General features: G+C 31.0%; 1 protein-coding gene across 1 annotated transcript in view; it reads right to left on the bottom strand.

The window, feature by feature from the left end:
• Positions 1-19,136, bottom strand: part of Cbp80 (Nuclear cap-binding protein subunit 1) — a 152,319-nt gene that overhangs the window by 81,856 nt on the left and 51,327 nt on the right. Inside the window, exons 6-9 of the mRNA XM_075375264.1 lie at positions 18,520-18,735; positions 13,782-13,879; positions 12,493-12,664; positions 1,970-2,037 (exon numbers count right to left, since the gene is read on the bottom strand). Coding sequence (XP_075231379.1) covers positions 1,970-2,037; positions 12,493-12,664; positions 13,782-13,879; positions 18,520-18,735 — 554 coding nt within the window. The remainder of the gene's footprint in view (positions 1-1,969; positions 2,038-12,492; positions 12,665-13,781; positions 13,880-18,519; positions 18,736-19,136) is intronic.

The raw sequence follows: 19,136 nt of genomic DNA, 5'->3' as shown, positions 1-19,136 counted from the left end.
GACTGCATGCTTTCAGTACAGGACATTATAAGGAAAGGCAGGAGTTACTGGAGAAGTGAGACTGTGAAACCAGTAGTAGGGGAAAAGAAATTTTTTTAGCAATAATGGTTCTTCTTAACAGATTAAAAAAATATTTCTTTTTTACTAAATAATCTTTTATTTAGTATAGAAAAAACTAGCATACACATTTGTTATTATAATAAGAACATACATAACAAACATAAATTCTTTATTTTTATGGCAAATGGAAATTCTTTATGAAAATAGAGGAAAACTAAAAACTCGTAACTAGGACTGACATTCTGAAAATCTAATCATACTAGTTACACTAAGAAATGTACTTAAAATATAAATTATACTTCAACAATATACAAATACACAATAGGTTATAAATATTCTCAGAATTTCCTCATACAGTTTAAAACAGAAAACATGATATGGAAATTTTTGGTTTTTATGTTAGAGCACTCAATTTTGTCCTGAGACAACCACATTACACGTATCCTGTTTCATACACAAACAATTCTACAGTTATTAGTTTCATATCATGCATGATGGATGAAAAATGTCAGCACAATTACAACACATAAATTACATTCATTGTATTACACATTGGTATATGAGAGGTCTATAAATAAAGTAATGAGACTAGTTTTTTTTTTTGGCAGTGAAAGTGGCAACACTGTAAAGTTACTAGTAAACATATGGTTACATGAACAGCACATTGATATTAGATATTAATATTTTTAGTCTACTGTTGCCACATGAGACATAAACAAACTTTTCATGAAACAAGTTTTTGTTGTGTGTTACAAAAATGAGTAATACTAATTATGAGTAACGTTGTGCAATAAAGTTCTGTGTTAAACTTGGTAAGAATGCTACTGAAACTTTTTCAAAATTGAAAAGGGCGCATGGAGATGACGCTCTGTCGTAAGCCCAAGTTTTTAGATGGTTTAAAGCAATTTCAGATAGGCGAGAATGAGTTACGAACGATCCACACTCTGAAAGACCATTAACATCAAAAAGTAAAGACAATGTTGAGAGAATCAGACATTTGATACGGTACGACCAACGATTAACTGTCGGAATAATTGCAGAACAATTGAATTTGAACCAAACCACAGTCCATCAAATTTTGACAAACGAAACAGACATGAAAAAAATCTGTGCAAAATTGGTCCCAAAAAACCTCACTGTTGAACAGAAAAACAACAGGGAAGAAGTGTGTCATGATCTTCTAGGGTGAATTGAAAATGATCATAATTTTCTAAAATGTTATTACTGATGACAAATCTTAGATATTTGAGTACGACCCAGAAATAAAACACCAGAGCAAGGAGTAGCACATTTAAAACTCATCACGTCCCAAAAAAGCAAAAATGAGCACATCAAAACCATGCTAATTTGTTTCTTCAATAGTAATGGTTGTCTATAAGGAGTTTTTGGCTACAGGACAGACTTTAAATCAATATGTTTACCGAGAAACTCTTGAAAGGCTGTGGAAAATAGTTGCTCGTGTGAGACCAACTAACAAAGACAACAGGATGCTGCATCATGACAATCCACCTTGTCACACTGCACTCTCAATTAATGAATTTTTGGCAAAGAAAAACATTCCTGTAGTTCCTCAACCACCTAATACACCTGGCTTGAGTCCCTGCGACTTTTTCCTGCTCTCAACTTTAAAAAACACCTCAAAGAACACCATTATGGAACAGTAGAAAATATTACCGATTACCTGAAGGGTACTCCAGTTTCTGAGTTCCAACACAACTATGAAGAATGGGAAACTGAAGCATTGTGTGGCTTCCCAAGGGAACTATTTCAAAGGTGACAGAATCCATGTATAATTGGATTGTAAATAAAGTTTTTCTGAACCAGTCTCATTTATAGAACTCTTATACTTCACAAATATATATATATAAAATTTCTAAATACTTTATATCAATACATATATATAAATTACCTATCAAAGCATGCTGTGTTCATTGATTCAATCCTTAGAAACAATATCTCAGTGGCCTGTGCTAGGACCTAAAAAATACAAAATTATATTAACTTAAAATAAAATGAAATTATACTTAGCTTATAACTATAAAAGGAATTACAAAAAATTACACCAAAAATAAAGAAAATAATTAACTTTTTATTTAATAATAAATTTAACATATTCTAAAAATAATGAAATTATTTAAATAATTATCAATAAAATTAATTTCTTCAAAATACATATTATAAAATATTTCCAATTATCAAATAAATAATGTAATAAGGATAGCAACCTTAATACTAAATTACTTAAGTATTCCACCGTGACCTTGAAATACCTATGTTTTCAAATAATAAAGATATTACCTTGTAACCATTATAAATTTTGACTAAAATAGGCTCATAAGGCTTAATTAAGTTGGTTACTTTGTTTGTATTATATACTTTTTATTTTATAAATTTTATATTACCTCAACGAACAATTTTAAAAATCAGATGTTAAATGGATTTATTCAGAGAAGACTGATTGTGGATCATCACAGCATAATTAGATAAGAATAAACAATTTTTTAAAGATTCAATTCTTATTGCACATTCTTGCTAAAAATAAATTTTATCATAGTATGATATCATGCTCCCACAGAAAGCATTAGGTTAGTGTGCAAACACGCATTCACATAGACTGAGTAATGCTCAAGAATGGTGGTGGGGTTAGACAGGGAGACCATCCATAAGACACAGTTTATGTTCGAATTTGTCGGTGTGAGCTTGACTGCAGTGATTTTGTTTGTAAAATATTCTTCAGAAAACTGTTCAAAAAATTTATAGTTTAAGTTTTATTCTGGATACAGGTATGAGAAACTATTATTAAAGGCTTCTCCACAATAATATTTCAATGGATCCATTACAATAATACTAATCCGTCGACTATTTAATAAAGAACTATTAAAAATGATAATTGTTATAATGATAAATTATATTCAAAATTACAAGTAAAATTAATTTCGGGTAGGTCAATTCTGTATTAGTATAAGTATTAATAAAACAATTTGTGAAATTCTAATATGCGAATATCAAAGTCAAGTAGATTAATAATGGGTATTCAGAGTCAAACATCCACTAAGCAAAAGAGTTTGTTTTATATGTTCTTTTTATGTGTTTATTATTTGTAATTTTTTATTTTTATATATATATATATATATATATATATATATATATAAAAAATACATTGACAAATACGCAGTCCAAAATAAAATTTATGGGAGAAATATCAGAGCCCTTTGAAGTTAAAACGGGATTGAGGCAGGGAGATGGGCGTCGCCAATATTGTTTAATCTAATCCTCAAGAAGATAATAAGGGAATGACGGAAGAAGAAAGAGGAAAACGGATTAAAAGAAATATGACTAGGAGCTGGTAAAAACCAAATAAAAGTGGATTGTTTGGCCTTTGCAGAAGATATAGCAATAATTACAAAAAATGTTGAAGGGGCAAGAGAATCGATAGAGTTACTAGAGGAAATAGCCATAAGGACAGGACTACAGATATCTTACGAGAAGACGGAATACATGGAATACCGACATCACAAGGAGAAAGAAATAAAAACAAAAGGAGGGAATATCAGGAGAGTTGATCGTTTAAATTATCTTGGAGAAATTATTCAAGCTAATGGACTCGATGAGGCAGCTAACCAGGAAAGGACCAGGAAATTAGAAACAGCATACGGGATAACAAAGAATATCTACAACAAAAAGAGTATATCATACGGATCAAAAATAAGACACTACACTACCCTGTTCAAACCAGAGGCACTCTACACATCAGAATGTTTGATACACAGGAAGAAGAATGAACTGAAGGAGATGGAAATATGTGAAAGAAGAATCTTGAGGAAAATATTGGGGCCAAGAAACCTAGAAGACGGATCTTACAGACTAAGACGTAATGAAGAACTTTATAAAGGGAACAACGAACCGCTGACATCAACAATGAGAAAACGAAGGGTGAAGTTCTACGGTCATATCCTCAGGATGATGGATGATAGGTTAACAAAGCGCATCTTTAGTTTTTTAACAAATATGAAAGCGACTGGATTGGGTCGTCGAAGTTAAGAAGGATCTCAGCGAACTACAACTGAACGAAGGCGATGAGTGTAAACAGATCTGAGTTTAGAGATAAAATTAATAAACACATTTTCCGGAAACTTACAGATAAGACAAGAACTGGGAGGCAGTGGACTGATGAACAAAAACAAGTTAAACGAGCCGAAATGAAATTGTACTGGGAAAACAGACATTAGACATCTGTTGTGCAAAATGTTCTACATGGTCCAAAGAGACCATAACGAAAAAAATATATATATAAATAATTTGTTTCATAACAAATAAATAATGTATAACTATTCATTATAATGTATAATGGTAAATAACTTAGGGCTCTAGCTAAATTAATTTTATGATAGAATTTTCAATTTTTCATTATGATGTATTTTATTTAAAAGAATAACTAAGCTATTAAATACAAATTTATGATTTTAATTGAATCATTAATTTTGAAACTCCTTAACTCATATTTACACTAAATCTGATCTATCTGACAGTAGGGTATTCCAATTAGATTTTAAAGAGAGCAATGTTAGGATATATAAACTTATCAAGCACCATAGTCTTAGTACATTGTTTCGCAAATCCCAACATTAGTAAATTTATTTTTTTTTAAACAAATTCTTTAAAAATAGTATTTTATTTTTGTAAATTTTTTTTTGTGTAGACATTGAAGTTTACAACCTATGCACTAGACCTCAATCAGAATTACATGAAGCATTCTCAGAGTGAAAATATGTAAGAATAGTACATAACAATGCAAGGATTTTGAAGATAAGCCAAGGCAACAAAAAAGTTACAGAACAAAGGTTAAAGCAGGTTATACAGACAATCCTTGTAAATGATTACACTGGTCAACATAAAATTTGGAACTGAAGAGAGAGTAGGTGTTCTAAATAGTATTTATATGCTGAATTTGAATATGTATTCCGAAATAACCCAGCATGTTAAGTTCTTAAGTTACAACCCCTTAAATTTATTTGTTCCATTATTCATGTAACATACAATACAAATAACTTAGTATGTCTATGTTTGCTTATTCACATTTGATTTATATTGTGATGCATGCTGTAGACCTATATTTGATACATAACAGTCAAATGATGTCATTTTATGTGAAGAGATGTATAGCATGTCAGTGAATCAAATAATGAGTAATACAACATGACAAAATTTTCTTCAGTATGAGTTCAGCGCTTAGTATGACTTACTGCATTCTTTACTTGTGGTAATGGTTTTATCATACAGTGATTGTTTCATAAGTGATGCTATAAATTTAGTGAAAGATTTTTATGACAGAACAACTTTTAGTATTATTTTATTGAACATCAAAATTTATTAAGAGTGCATGCGTGTGTGTGAGCGTGCATGTATGTGTGTGAGAGTGTGTGTGTGTTTCATGCTGTGTTCTATTGTACTCCATGCTGAAACAATTTTATGAAGTGTTTTACGTAATTAAGTATTTATAAATTAAAACTTAATTATTTTTATAACTAAGTACGGTAGACCCGATTTATGACAGCTTGGTTTACAATGGCTTGCTATAGCGACCAACCATATGAGTGGCCTACAGTTGTGTGCATACTGTACGAAGGAGAAGTGTGGAGACAAAGGAACACAGTTGTTTCGCCAAATTCATGTGACGTTAGCTTTTGTAGCTACTGTACATACTATGACATTATACATCTCAGTTGTGTTCAACCTCCCCAATCCTCACCCCTCTTAAGACCCCTCTGTGTCTCCTGACAACTACATGGGCTGTAATACGTGGGTTGTAGGACTACATTGCAGTCATATAGCCCATTTTCATGTATTGCTTGGAGATCACTCACTTCAACTTGGCAGAAGTATATTAGTAGATGTTTGTCACATGTGTATGTCTGTTCTTGTTTCCTGTTCATAGTGTTTCTATTCAGTCTTACATACTCTTTGTATTTGTTTCCAGGCATCAATACTGTGACAGTGTTTTGTTTTTCTCTGCTTACAGTGACATTCTGTACTCTTCTTAAAAATGCCATATAAACAAAAAAGAAACCCAAGATGCAAGCTTACTGCTTAAAATTGCAAGGAACGCAATAACAAAACAAAAAACTTCACGATAAGGGTTCAAAAGTCAACAGAATTGCAGAAAAATTTTAATTGTCTCATTGTAACAGTACTATAATTAAAAATAAAGAAAAATACATTACAGAAATTACTAATGCCACTCCTATGTTGTCATGCAAATTAGGAAAAATGGAAACTTTAATTCCAGAAACTGAGACGATACTAATAGAGTGGATTAACTAAAAATACTCATACTTTACGTATGCTGCTAAGCCAGGAAATGATATCAGCTAAGGCTATTTCAATTGAATGTCAGAAAGAACAAAGAGGCAAAATGGACACAACTTTTGGCGGCAGTAAGGGATGGTTTGATCATTTCAAAGAGATGGCATGCATAATATAAAAGTGCAAGGCAAAGCAGCAAGCACAGATACTGTAGCTGCCACAAAGTTTCCTGATTCACTGCATCAAATTATTGAAGAAGGAGAATACTCGCAACATCTTCTGTTCAATGTTGAAAAAACAGGACTGTTCTGGAAAAGAATGCGGCCACCAACTTACATTGCTAGGAAAGAAAAAAGTATGCCCAATTTTAAAACTGCTAAAGATTGAGTATCTATTCTTGTGGAACAAATGCTCAGGGTGATTTTAAGATGAAACCGTTAGTTATTTATCGATCTGAGAATCAAGAGCGTTTAAAAATATTGATAAAAATACTCTTCTTGTTATATGGTGGTCAAGTGTCAATGGTTCGATAACTGCTTCAATATTTGTAGACTGGTTTGAAGAACATTTCATTTCATTTCTGCATGTGAAGAAGTACTGCATCAACAAAAAATTGCCATTTAAAGCAGTTTTATTAACTGATAATGTCAAAGGCCACACTGCGGCAGGCCTACAAGATAAAAATTCAAATGTAAAAGTAATCTTTATGCCACAGAATATGTTGTCACTACTTCAGCCCATGGAACAATTTGTCACTGCATGTTTTAAAGCATATTACCTGCATTATAGTTTTCGACAAGTATTGAAAGCTGTTGATAAGGAAGGTGGCTCCCAACTATTATAGAATACTGGAAAAAATTCAACATACTGCATGCTGTAAAACTTATTAATCAAGCATTGATGGAGCTTTCCGAAAAAACCATTCAAAGTGGATTGAAACAAATTTGTCCTCATTACTATAACGACAAGGAAATTACCTATTTCAAGTTGAGTGCAACGACAGAAATTGTAAAGATAGCAACCAGTAATCTTAACCTGGAAGTACATAATGAAGACATTACTGAGTTGTTAAATGCTGAAGAGGATCCTTCCAATGAAGAGCTTATTGCAAGTGTTCAACAAGATACTCAGCAAATGGAAGAAAAGTTCAACAAGGTAAGCAAATCAGAACTTACAACTGATCAAAAAAAATTAAGGTCAGGAAGGCCTTCAGAAGCATTTAAATTAACCGAAAGTGGCTTAAATATTTTTTGAATCAGACAACCCTAATTTTGAACGCAGTATGGCAGTAATCGCAGCCATACAGCATGAAATCGCATGCTACCAAGAAATTTGTATATCAATGAAGGAGGAAAAAGTTGTGAGGCCAATTCATTAATTATTTCTTCAAAACAGAAGAAAGGATGTACAAGAGGTTAGCTGTCATGAAGCAGATCCTCAACCCTCAACCCTCATCAACGTGATAGTTAAGGTAAAGCAGGTATGTTTCATACATACTTTTATAAACAAAGTTGATAAGAACAGTTTAAAAAGATTTTTTTAAATTTTTAATATGCAAACTCTTTATACGAATGTATGGTTTGTCTTATGTATACAAATGGTACTGTATTCCAGTTTTTGTATTTTTCCAAAATTTTGTTAAATTGATTACGTGTAAAAATTTTAATTACATTTAACTTAACGTATTTGATTTTTTTTTTTTTTGAAAAGTAATAAAAAAATAGTTTAAAAGACTTGTATAATATTATTATTACTATGTTACATAGTTAGTGAATTTTCAATTTACAAACACTCGATTTACAACAGATTTCCAGACCTCATTCAGTCGTTGTAGTGGAGATTTACTGTAAGTATTTCTTTAATACTTCAGTTTACTTTAAAACATTTTGAATTTTACAATGAATAAAACTCAGGCTTGTAAAAATTCTCCAAAAATTTCTTGTTACGTTTGCAGAGAATTCACCACGAAAAGTCAATGAAAACCAGTATCGAATCTGCTGAAAACTGCTTATAAACATTATTTTGACTGTTCCTTGGGAAGATCAAGATAAATCCTGGACTTGAGATGTAGCATGCATCAAGTGCTATGTTAAATTAACCCAGTGGTTAAAAGGAAAAAAGAGCATTTGCCTTTTGGAGTACCTATGATTGGTGAGAGCCTACTACCCATTATGATGACTGCTATTTTTGCTTAACAAATGTTACTTACTGGTTTCAATTCAAACAATAATAGCAGTATTGCATACCCAAATGTTCGCTCCACTATGAGACCAGTTCTTCAAGGTGTTGTGATTTACCGATTCCAATCGCTCCAACTTCTTCTTCATTAATTACATTCCAGAAGAATCAAATACTGAACCTCACTTCAACACACAAACAGAACCGAGAGAACTAATTCGTGACTTGTATTTGTTGAAACAGCATGCAGAACTCCTAGGTTCAAATCTTACAGAATGGAATTTATTAAATGAAGATATTAAAATTTCACTATATAGAAATCAAAATGAAAATTTACTTATATACTTCAGAAGAGATAGTTTAATTCATTGCTGCCATTATGTTAGGGGGCTAATGACTAAACTGGACATTGAATATGTTATTCATGATTGGCGTTTACACAATCATCAAAAAGAAGTTTAACAGCAGTGTTGTTGTGTAACTCAAACAAGTTTTCTTCTATACCAGTAGCACATGCTGCAGAAATGAGAGAAACACATGAAAGTATGTCAAATATTTAAAAAGCTGTTAAAAGTATGATAAACAAACATGGTGAATCACTGCTGACCTGAAAGTGACAGGCTTCTACTTGGTCTCCGAAGTGGTTTTAAAAAATAAATGTTTCATGTGTTTGTGGGATAGTCAAGCTACAGATAAACACTACTTAGTTAAAGACTTGCCAAAAAGAAATCAGTTTACCCCACGAAAGAAAAATGTTATCAATATTCCCCTTGTTGAAGCAGATTGTATTATTTTATCACCTCTACATATAAAACTAGGCCTGATGAAGAATTTTGTAAAAGCATTAGATAAAGATGGAAACAGCTTTACATATTTAGCTGAGGTTTTTTCACAATTAAGTGAGGCCATATTAAAAGAGGTAATATTCATTGGACCCACAAATAAGAAAATAAATTTATGAAAATGTATTTGACAGCAAACTGAATCCTAAAGAATTAGCAACATAGAAGTCATTCAAAGATGTCATTAGAATTTTCTTGGAAACAAAAAAGCTGAAAACCATAATCAGCTTATAAATGAACATAGTGAACCACTAAAATTTAAGCTGCAGAATGTCACTGGAAATTCATTTTTTACATTCTCATTTGGATTTCCTCCCTTTAAACTTGGGTGAGATCAGCAACAAACAAGTATAAAGGTTCCACAAAGATATACTGCAAATGGAACAACGTTATCAAGGCAAAAGGGATGAATCTATAGTAGGTACCGCTGGATGATAAAAAGAGAAGACTTCACTGAACACAAAAGGAGAATAAGAAAAAAGAAATTATAATAAACATAAGTGTCTGCAAAGTAAAGGTAGGAATTTTAATTGTAATAATTATTATTACTTTTGTATTCTATTATTAGAAGTTTCTCAATATTTTAAAGGGTCATAACTAAAAATATGAGGGTGATGAAGAAAAACTGATTTCCTTTTAAGATTCAGCATGAAAAATACATTCTAATTCACCTACTCTATTTCTGTTCCAATTTTTTTTTTTTTTTTTTTTTTGGCCTGTTACTTATTTCAAGCAGGTTACAAAATCCCACCGTATTTTCTTATTCTATCTCTATTCAATACTCCATTGCCTTTCTGTAAATAGACTTCATTTTTCTATAAAATAATCAAATTACAAGGTTTAAATTTTTTATGCTTCTTTACATCTGTTTGTTACTTTTTCACAATTATTTTCTAATATATTTCTTCATGTATATATATATATATATATATATACTAAATTCTCTCTTTTTGCTCAACTTTCTGAAGACATGAAACTTCAATTATTGTTTACTAATAGTAAGTAGTAATTATAACAATAAGATTGTACACTACAATACCACTTTCCTGTGGACTAACTGGTTTTATATGGATGAGCTAACTGATAATTTTCCTCAGGCAAATATAATAATTGTTGGAATAGTTATTTATACAAAATCATTAATACAAATATGTACTAACTGCTATAATATCAGTTTCAAGAAATTGGTTATAATCAGAAAAAGGTTTTGTATCTTTATATTGTTGTTCAATAATTAAAATTGTTGTTACATTATAACTACATTTTTCTGCACAATTCTTAAAAATTAATTTATAATAATTCCAAATTTAATTGATTCAATTATCTCGCTTTGTAAAATACATAAAGATAAAATTTTAGTAAAAATAATCAACAGAACCACATACAAATGATTATAACCCACATCCAACAACCTTGACATATTTAACAAATAATAAAATTTTATCTGCTTGTGATAATCAGCAATTTCACCCTTTTATCCACTCTATATATTTTTCTAGGTAACTTCTGTTATAAGCTTTCCGATTCCAATTTTTGTAACCACAATTATGTCACTGAGCAGTAACTTCAAAACAAATATAACTTATATTTTATTTGTATTTGATGATAACAGTACGTTTATATTTTAATATGACTAATAATGTTTCATTTAATAAAAAAAGATAACAGAGTATAAAATTTAAATGCTTCTGATATTGATAATAATCACTGATAACTATTAAATTTATATGGTTCCCTACATGAATGACAGTAAGACAAATGAGCTTCCACCTAGTCCAATGGAGCTCTATCAAGTCGCATGTCATCTTCTCAACCCAGACTCTATCACTGTTATCACCTATTTAGCATCCTCACAATACATACTCACCCCCTGTTACCAAACCCGACAAATGCATCATCAATTGTCACCTTGACAGATAACAGGCTATCCTCCTGCTACTGACATGTTGTCATAGATCTCACCATATGATTTAATACAGTTTCTTTGTCAGTATTCCCAGTTATAATTCAAATGACCCAATGGACACAACCACTTTGGGTGGATGTAAAGACCAATGGATTAATCTAAAACACGAGACAACCCAGGCAGAGTAAGACTCACTCCAGATTTGAAAGTACAACTTTTCTGCCTACCCTGAATGCTATGTCACTGTTATCCTCTCACATTAAACCTTAATCAGCTGAATACACAGTGTTTTGATGTTGTCTCAGCTTCACCAGAGACTAACTAGCAGCTTAACCAACATACCAAACTCTCTGGTCAGTTTTCAAATACATAAAAAGCTGAGCTGTATAAGGTCAAAGATACTGTCTCCATATGGAACTATGTCCTGGGTTGGTCTAGGAATAATCATTAACATTGAAAGACAATTAGGACTTTACCTGAGGAGTGATTTTTTTAATATTCACCGACAGAAAAATATTTTCATGCAATAATCTCTACTGTAAATTAGTTTTAATACATGAAATTAGGAATTAAATATTGGAGTCAAGTAAAAAAACTAAGCTTATATATTGATTATGACAATGGTTTGATGTCCTAATAACAGATCATTATTTGTTAAAAATAAAGTTGCAGTGACAAAAAGAATTACATTAAAAATGTGTCAAAAAATGGCTTAATTATGTTAAAAAGTGCTACTTTTCACATAAGTTTTAATACTGTTTTCTAATTCCGATTATTTTAATTTTAGTCCTGTTGACTTTACATCAAATTAACTGGCCTTTAATTTATTCTAAAAATTTTGCTAGAAACATAATTAATGGATAACGATTTATAACTGAATTCAACAGTTTAATTTAAAAGTACCACCAATTTTACATATATGAAGTTTGAGCAACGTGCAATCTACAGTAAATTTTCAAATTAGTCACTTAATGTGATTAATTTACTGAGGCCGTTTCTCAGCAATTCATAGAACTACTGTAAATAAAAAAAACAACTAGTCGAAGTCAAATGGTTGTAATTTTTTCATTCTATACAACACTATGTATGATTACATCATTACTCAAGGAACTTTCTAACTCAAGAAATCACAGTAATAGATTAATGTAGAAATTAATACAAATTTTCAAAGTAAATAAACAAAAATTTTTATCAAATACGTACTTGTGGCATAGTACTTGGTTGTAACTTGCAAAGTTCTATTAATACTGAACCATAAAAAACCTCCAGGTAGCGTGGCGTTGGTAGATTAAACAACTCTGCGAATATAACTTCTACAATGCAATACTCAAGCGGTATTTTCATTTTATATGGAAAATTTAACAGATGTGCTGCACTGAAAGAGAACAAATTCCTTGCTTAAGTTTTTTTATATTATATTACAATACATAGAGCAACACAAATAATATATAAGTTATGTTAAAAATAAATTCTAACTGATAAAGCAGATTTTAGTAAAAATAGTTTTGTTTGACCGACTGTTTAACTACTACATATATACTGAGTTACACCATCACTGGCTTATAGACAAGACAGTAAACTATTCTGATCAAGGATTTTCCTTTTTAACTACCCACCACTTTTCTATATCTTTGATCTCAACCTTCCCAGTTGCCGGATCTATAAGTGTAGGTCCTACTCTATTAGTTACTCCAACCTGAAGACAACACGACCTGAAAAGTCAGCATCTGGTTTCTGGTATAAAAATCTTCTGGCAACCAACTTAGACTCTTGCTTCCTGTCTGGTGCAAAATAAGCCTAATGGCTGAAATGATTATCAGGTAAAGTCAGTTCTCCTAACCCTCATCCAAGTAACCATATACTTATCCATTGCTTGTCTGGTTTATATGTAGTGGTTTTGATCAAATGCAAAAACACACAATGGTATTGTAATTGTACAGACACAAATCCAATATACTTTTTGACAACATTCTAAATACATGTTTATAATAATAGATTTATAAATAATCGCGTTTAGTAAAATCAGCTGATAGCAATGCGAGAACAGCAGCACCAGTCACTGTTTGTTTTAAACAAACATTTCCAAGATTGATAATTAAACCAAAAAATTCTTCAATATTCAGTAATTATAAGATAAGATAAGATAAGACACTTCTCCAACTCAAAATTTTTAATAATTACCAACAAAAATCATAAAACTCTGAGACACTAAATAGAAAATTACACAGAAACAATCGAATGAAAATCCAGCAAATTGCAAATTACATCGTCTACCCACTTAATTGTGTAATTATACAATATTCACATTAAATGAAACATAACCCAACTATTTGGTAATACACATATTTTCCTTAGCTGTTGAAACTCAGTATAAACAGATTCTCAAATAATTAGCAGTAGCACCAATCTAGTTTATAAAATATCAAAGATATGTTTGTAATAAATTATATGTGACAAAAAATATCAGTCACAGAGTTTTAAATTTAACTTACCAGTCTTTTCTTTCTAGATGGTACACTTCAATAATTTGATGGAAATGTTCTTCAATAAGAAATCTTTCAATAGAATGAGCACCTGGTAATATTGGTCCCTAAGAAAAAATAGCATAAGACACACATTATCTAAGTACCATGACAAAAATAATTAATCTACATATTAAAAAAATTTTGTAAATAAACTAAAAAAAAAAATAAGTTTTTCTGCAATCTCTCAGTAATTAATTCAATTACAGACTTCATTGGGGGTCTCATCAACACTCATTACATCAGGCCAAAGTAACCAGCATGCACTAACTAGGCTCATTCAATTACGAGAGGAATTTTAAGGGAACATAGCTTTTCTCATACTCAAAGTCTTATTTCAACGGCATTCAAACTGAGACAGCTCAGCAACTAATTAAGATATAGGATTCATCTAGGTCTTACAACAATCACCACATCAAGCACCATCAAATGAGCCCATACTGGCCACTCAATTCCTAAAAAGGTTCTGAAATATGTATGTTCCCTCAGAACCTTTTTAGGAATTGAGTGGTCAGTGTGGGCTCATTTGATGGTGCTTGTTGTGGTGATTGTTGTAAGACCTAGATTACACATTTCCTCACTCTGAAAAATACACTCAAACTGCCATATCTCAGTAACTAATTGAGATACAGAATTTGTTTGGCTGTAATCTAAGGGTTGATGTGCAGCTGATGTTGTTTGGAAGTCTTATGAACCACACAGTAAATTATCTAATATATCTTAAGTTAATTTATTTACTGATGCTATGGAACGGCATGGGTCCCCTGGTAATTTATTATAATGTTTTGTTCTGTAAAGTTATTAATAAGAATGATTAAATTACAATTCCTGACAACTATATCCTGACATCAATGCAACCTAACGATTTTAACAAGCAATATTACAAAGAACTGATGATGCAAAGAAGGAAACCTCCACAGATAAGAAACCAACTGAAGTGAAAAACAGACTTTGGAACATCAAGCAATTTTTTATAACACATGAAATTTGTTCAAATAGCAACCACGCTACGATCATCTAAACACTTAATTTAGCTCTTATATCCCTCAAGGTATAATTCTTGCAACTCAAAACACTTACCCAATGTGTTTCCAACCATTTTAGCAATTACTTTACGAATGTCAAAATCATGTCAGAATTACAAACTAAATGACCATCAACAATTTTCTTGGAACCAGGAATTTTTTGTTAATTCTTAAACCTTTCAATAGTATCATCATTTCAGTCCTTTTTAAAAGTTGTACCATTACTGCATTACCTTATAATCACATTAGTTTAAGTATCACAAGGTTTTAGCAAAACTTTATGTAGTAGTATTAGTACATGAAGGCATGCACACTTTTAGCAAAACTAGACATAGTGATATTGACAGACCATCATGTTTTGGCAACTAACTACCTTACGAAAGTAGTAAATTTGATTATAGACAATGAATGTGGGGCAGTATTGAAAAGGCTACAAAAAATACACTCAAACATAGCAACTATACATTGGGACTAAGTCTCTTAAACTCCAGCTGCTCCCAACAAAATAAGGTTTAGATACTTTAAAAATAGAGCTCGTGTATTAAAACTGCTGAATATTAAGGGAGTAAAGCATGAGTAAAAAATGTGAAAGAAGAAAAGTATTCAAGTACAAGTAAGATGTCAAAAAAAGAAGGGCACAAAAAAAACAAAAACTGCATCAAACAAATATAAACGAATTAATCCCTAAAGGTATATATATTACAAATTTATTAATAAGCCTTGTACCTGAAAAACAAAACAATGAAGTATGTGTACTTCCTGCCACACAAGTTCTCCAGCTTTGCCTAGCCCATTTCCAATATGCAAAGATTTTCAAAAAAAATTACTTAGTTATTTCTAGCTTTGAACATTATAGAAAATTCTGGAAAAATCCCTAAAGCCAACCCATATTTCAAAGTGATATTACCTAAAGCAATACCACTAAGCACACATGATTAGTATGTACATCATCTAAATGAATTACAAGTCATCTGAATGTATTAAAAGTAAGTAAAAACATGAACTAATACAAAATGATTTTAACTATCAATCTTTTTTTACAGACAAACTGATACCACTTTCTATGATTTGAGCAAAGCACTTTCTAAGTTATCAAGCTCCAGAATTTATTAAGTTACATCAGAGAGCAGAAAATTACCTCTCCATAAGAGATGTCCCCTACCCTAAGGGGTAGCACATGTCTTCAGACATGCCATGATTTTATAACTACACCAAGATCACTTTTAGGTTACATAACTGAAAGGATCTATCAGAATACACCTAATAATAATAATAAGTTATTTAGGAATATCTGCCAGATGCTATAACTGGAATTGCTGTATGTAACATAAAACACAAATCAATACCAAATATGTCTAACCATTTTTGAGAAAAAACATCCCTTGTTAGACTTGTAGAAGTGAGTAATTAAGTGGTGGTTCCTTCCTTACTCAGTAATAATAATTGTTATGCATCGGTACACTAAGATTATGGAAATGCATTCAAAATTCAACCTTACAAGTGACCCTAACTATTACAAGTACTGGCAGTATAATAAATATCGTTATTTTCAAAGGAAGCAAGTAACTAGTTTCAATTGTTCTATGTCTATGGAATTAGGAAACTTGTTTCACAGATAGTATACTACTGCATCTGGGTTTATACTACTGCGTCTAGTTCAAATATGATGATCCACCTGTAAATGGTGAAGATGAAAAACTAAAATAAAAATAAAATAAATTTAACACTCCAAGAGGAGTATAAAAGGCTCCTTCTCAAGTAACAGAAAAAAATGAAAAATTTAAAATGAAATTCCTAACTCTATTAAAAAGTATTTAACATACTAATACTTCTAAGAAATAAAAATACCCAGTCCAAAACTTCATTATCGTTGCCCAGGATTTGACAAATGTATCTGGGCAATTTTAATTTATGATGAATGGCCACATAACGCATGCAATTCACAGGGATGTGGCACACAGTCAACCGGCAGTTGCATTGTATGCATACTGCTGACATCAGATACCCCTGAGTAGCTCTCGTATGTCCTATCTGCAATTGGCAAAGGACCACTTCCTCACGATGAATTTTTCAGTATGAGGAATCCCATGGCAATACAGAATCTTTAATGTGCCATTATTTATGGACTGTCACCATCCAGTCATCTTGCCGTTTTGCAAGAAAAGTGAGTTTTACATAGTTAATCAAGTCAGATGTAGTAACATGGCTAGTGAAGGATGGTTGACTACATGCGTCTTTAGCAGCGGAATCTGCACATTCATTACCCAGAATTCCCACGTAGCTAGGGATCCAGCAGAAGCTCACTTATATGTTACGATGGTTCAACTCATCGATTACATTGTAGCTTTCGATGACGATAAGATGTCTGGAATAAAAGTTTTCTAAGGCTAGGAGAGCACTACATGAATCACTGCAAATAAGAATATTTTGGTACTTAGGGTTAATGATATTCAGAGCCTTATTTATAGTATATAGTTCAGCAGTAAACACACTCATAATACCATGTAATCCAAACATATAAGTTCTATCATTGACAACAAATGGACAACCCACGGTATCATACTGTTTCGATCCATCAGTGTATACTACTGCGTCTCGGTTTATACTACTGCATCTAGTTCAAATATGATGATCCACCTGCAAATGGTGAAGATGAAAACATCAACAAGAGATTTCTCTTTCCAGAGGCAATAATAGGCAACTGTTGTGACCTCACCCTACATTCAATTTTATTAAAGCATTTTCTCTTATACAAAAAAAAAATCAAAGATTTAGTTTTGACGATTGCATTATTTTATTTCTTAGGTATTAGTAGCTTTGTTAGGTTGGGGTACGAGAAAGGAAATGTTAGATCCTTCAATCTTAGTTGTGAACACAGATTTCAATTTTTCTTTCTTTAAAAGATAGTTAGTACCTATCAAGTTATTGTGTCACTTAGTACATAAATAATTACAATATTTAAAAGAAGAATTTTTGTTCTAAAGACAAAGAAAGCAAACAGGCCTGACTTTATTCTTCTCCATTATGTTTTTCCTTTCCTTTAGCAATCAGTACCTAAGATGTTTCTTACATACCACACCCATAAGAAAGATTCCAGCAAATTCTTTTAAAGCACAAGTATTATTACTGTTGTGAAACAATGCATTAAACAGTAACTTTTCTCAATGAATAAAGAGCTAAAAATAAATTAATTTTTTCAAGAATACACAAATATTACCACTGTAACCCAGTAACATTAAATAAATAACAGTACATTATTACTGAAACAAACTGAAAACATAATTACCTACAAGAATGTATTATAAAATAAAATCCATTAAATACCTAATAATATAAATACTGCTCACATGGTTGAATAATAAAATTGCAAGATTATAAGTTAAAATTAGAAAATTTTTCCTTCAAATTATGTGATCATGATCAAATCAGTTAAAAATGAATTTTGTAAAAAACTAAAAAAAAATACAATAAATAACATCTTAAATAAATCCTGCACAACCTGAATGAAAACCACAGCAATGAAACTTGCAGATCTGAAATAACAGGAAAATCTATACTTTAATTTAATTTTTATCTAACAAAAAATTAATTTGAACTAACAAAAAATTTTGTTCATAAAACAATTTGTTCATATTTAAACATAAAACATAATACTACAAACTTAATAAGAAAAATGAATATACCTCAGGACAATCTGTATAATCAAACATTCTGAAAACAACCCACGGCATTGGATAAACATAAGTGTCATGATGAGGAGGAGGCAATATAGTAGGCAGGTTATGCTGTAGAGCTTCACATAATATAGAATCAAATGCTAAATATGGTCTTGGTATATGCTTTTCAGCCCAATTGTCTTGTCTCAGCTTACGTAACTGTGCCCATAAACAATCTAAATACTTCAAAATAACAATAAAATATTAAATTAACACTAAAGAAAACAAATTACTAATGTTAACACACAAAAATTATAAAATTTAATAATTAAATAAATATTTATTAATAAATAAAATAAATAAATTGATAAAATAAATAAATGAAGACATTAAATAAATATTTAACTGCCTCTAGACAGAAACTTAGGAAAATCCTGCAGATTTACCTTCAACAAAACTAAGCCCATTTGGAGAAAAATTATAATTAGAAAGCACTTTTATGAACTATCAAAATCATAACACAAATAAAACTGAGGAAGAAGAATAATTAATGGTCATATATATATAAAAATAAGTGTCATGATGAGGAGGAGGCAATATAGTAGGCAGGTTATGCTGTAGAGCTTCACATAATATAGAATCAA

Source organism: Lycorma delicatula, chromosome 1 (assembly GCF_047948215.1).
Source record: "Lycorma delicatula isolate Av1 chromosome 1, ASM4794821v1, whole genome shotgun sequence".
NCBI lineage: Eukaryota > Metazoa > Arthropoda > Insecta > Hemiptera > Fulgoridae > Lycorma > Lycorma delicatula.
This window is presented reverse-complemented; position numbering and strand designations above follow the sequence as displayed.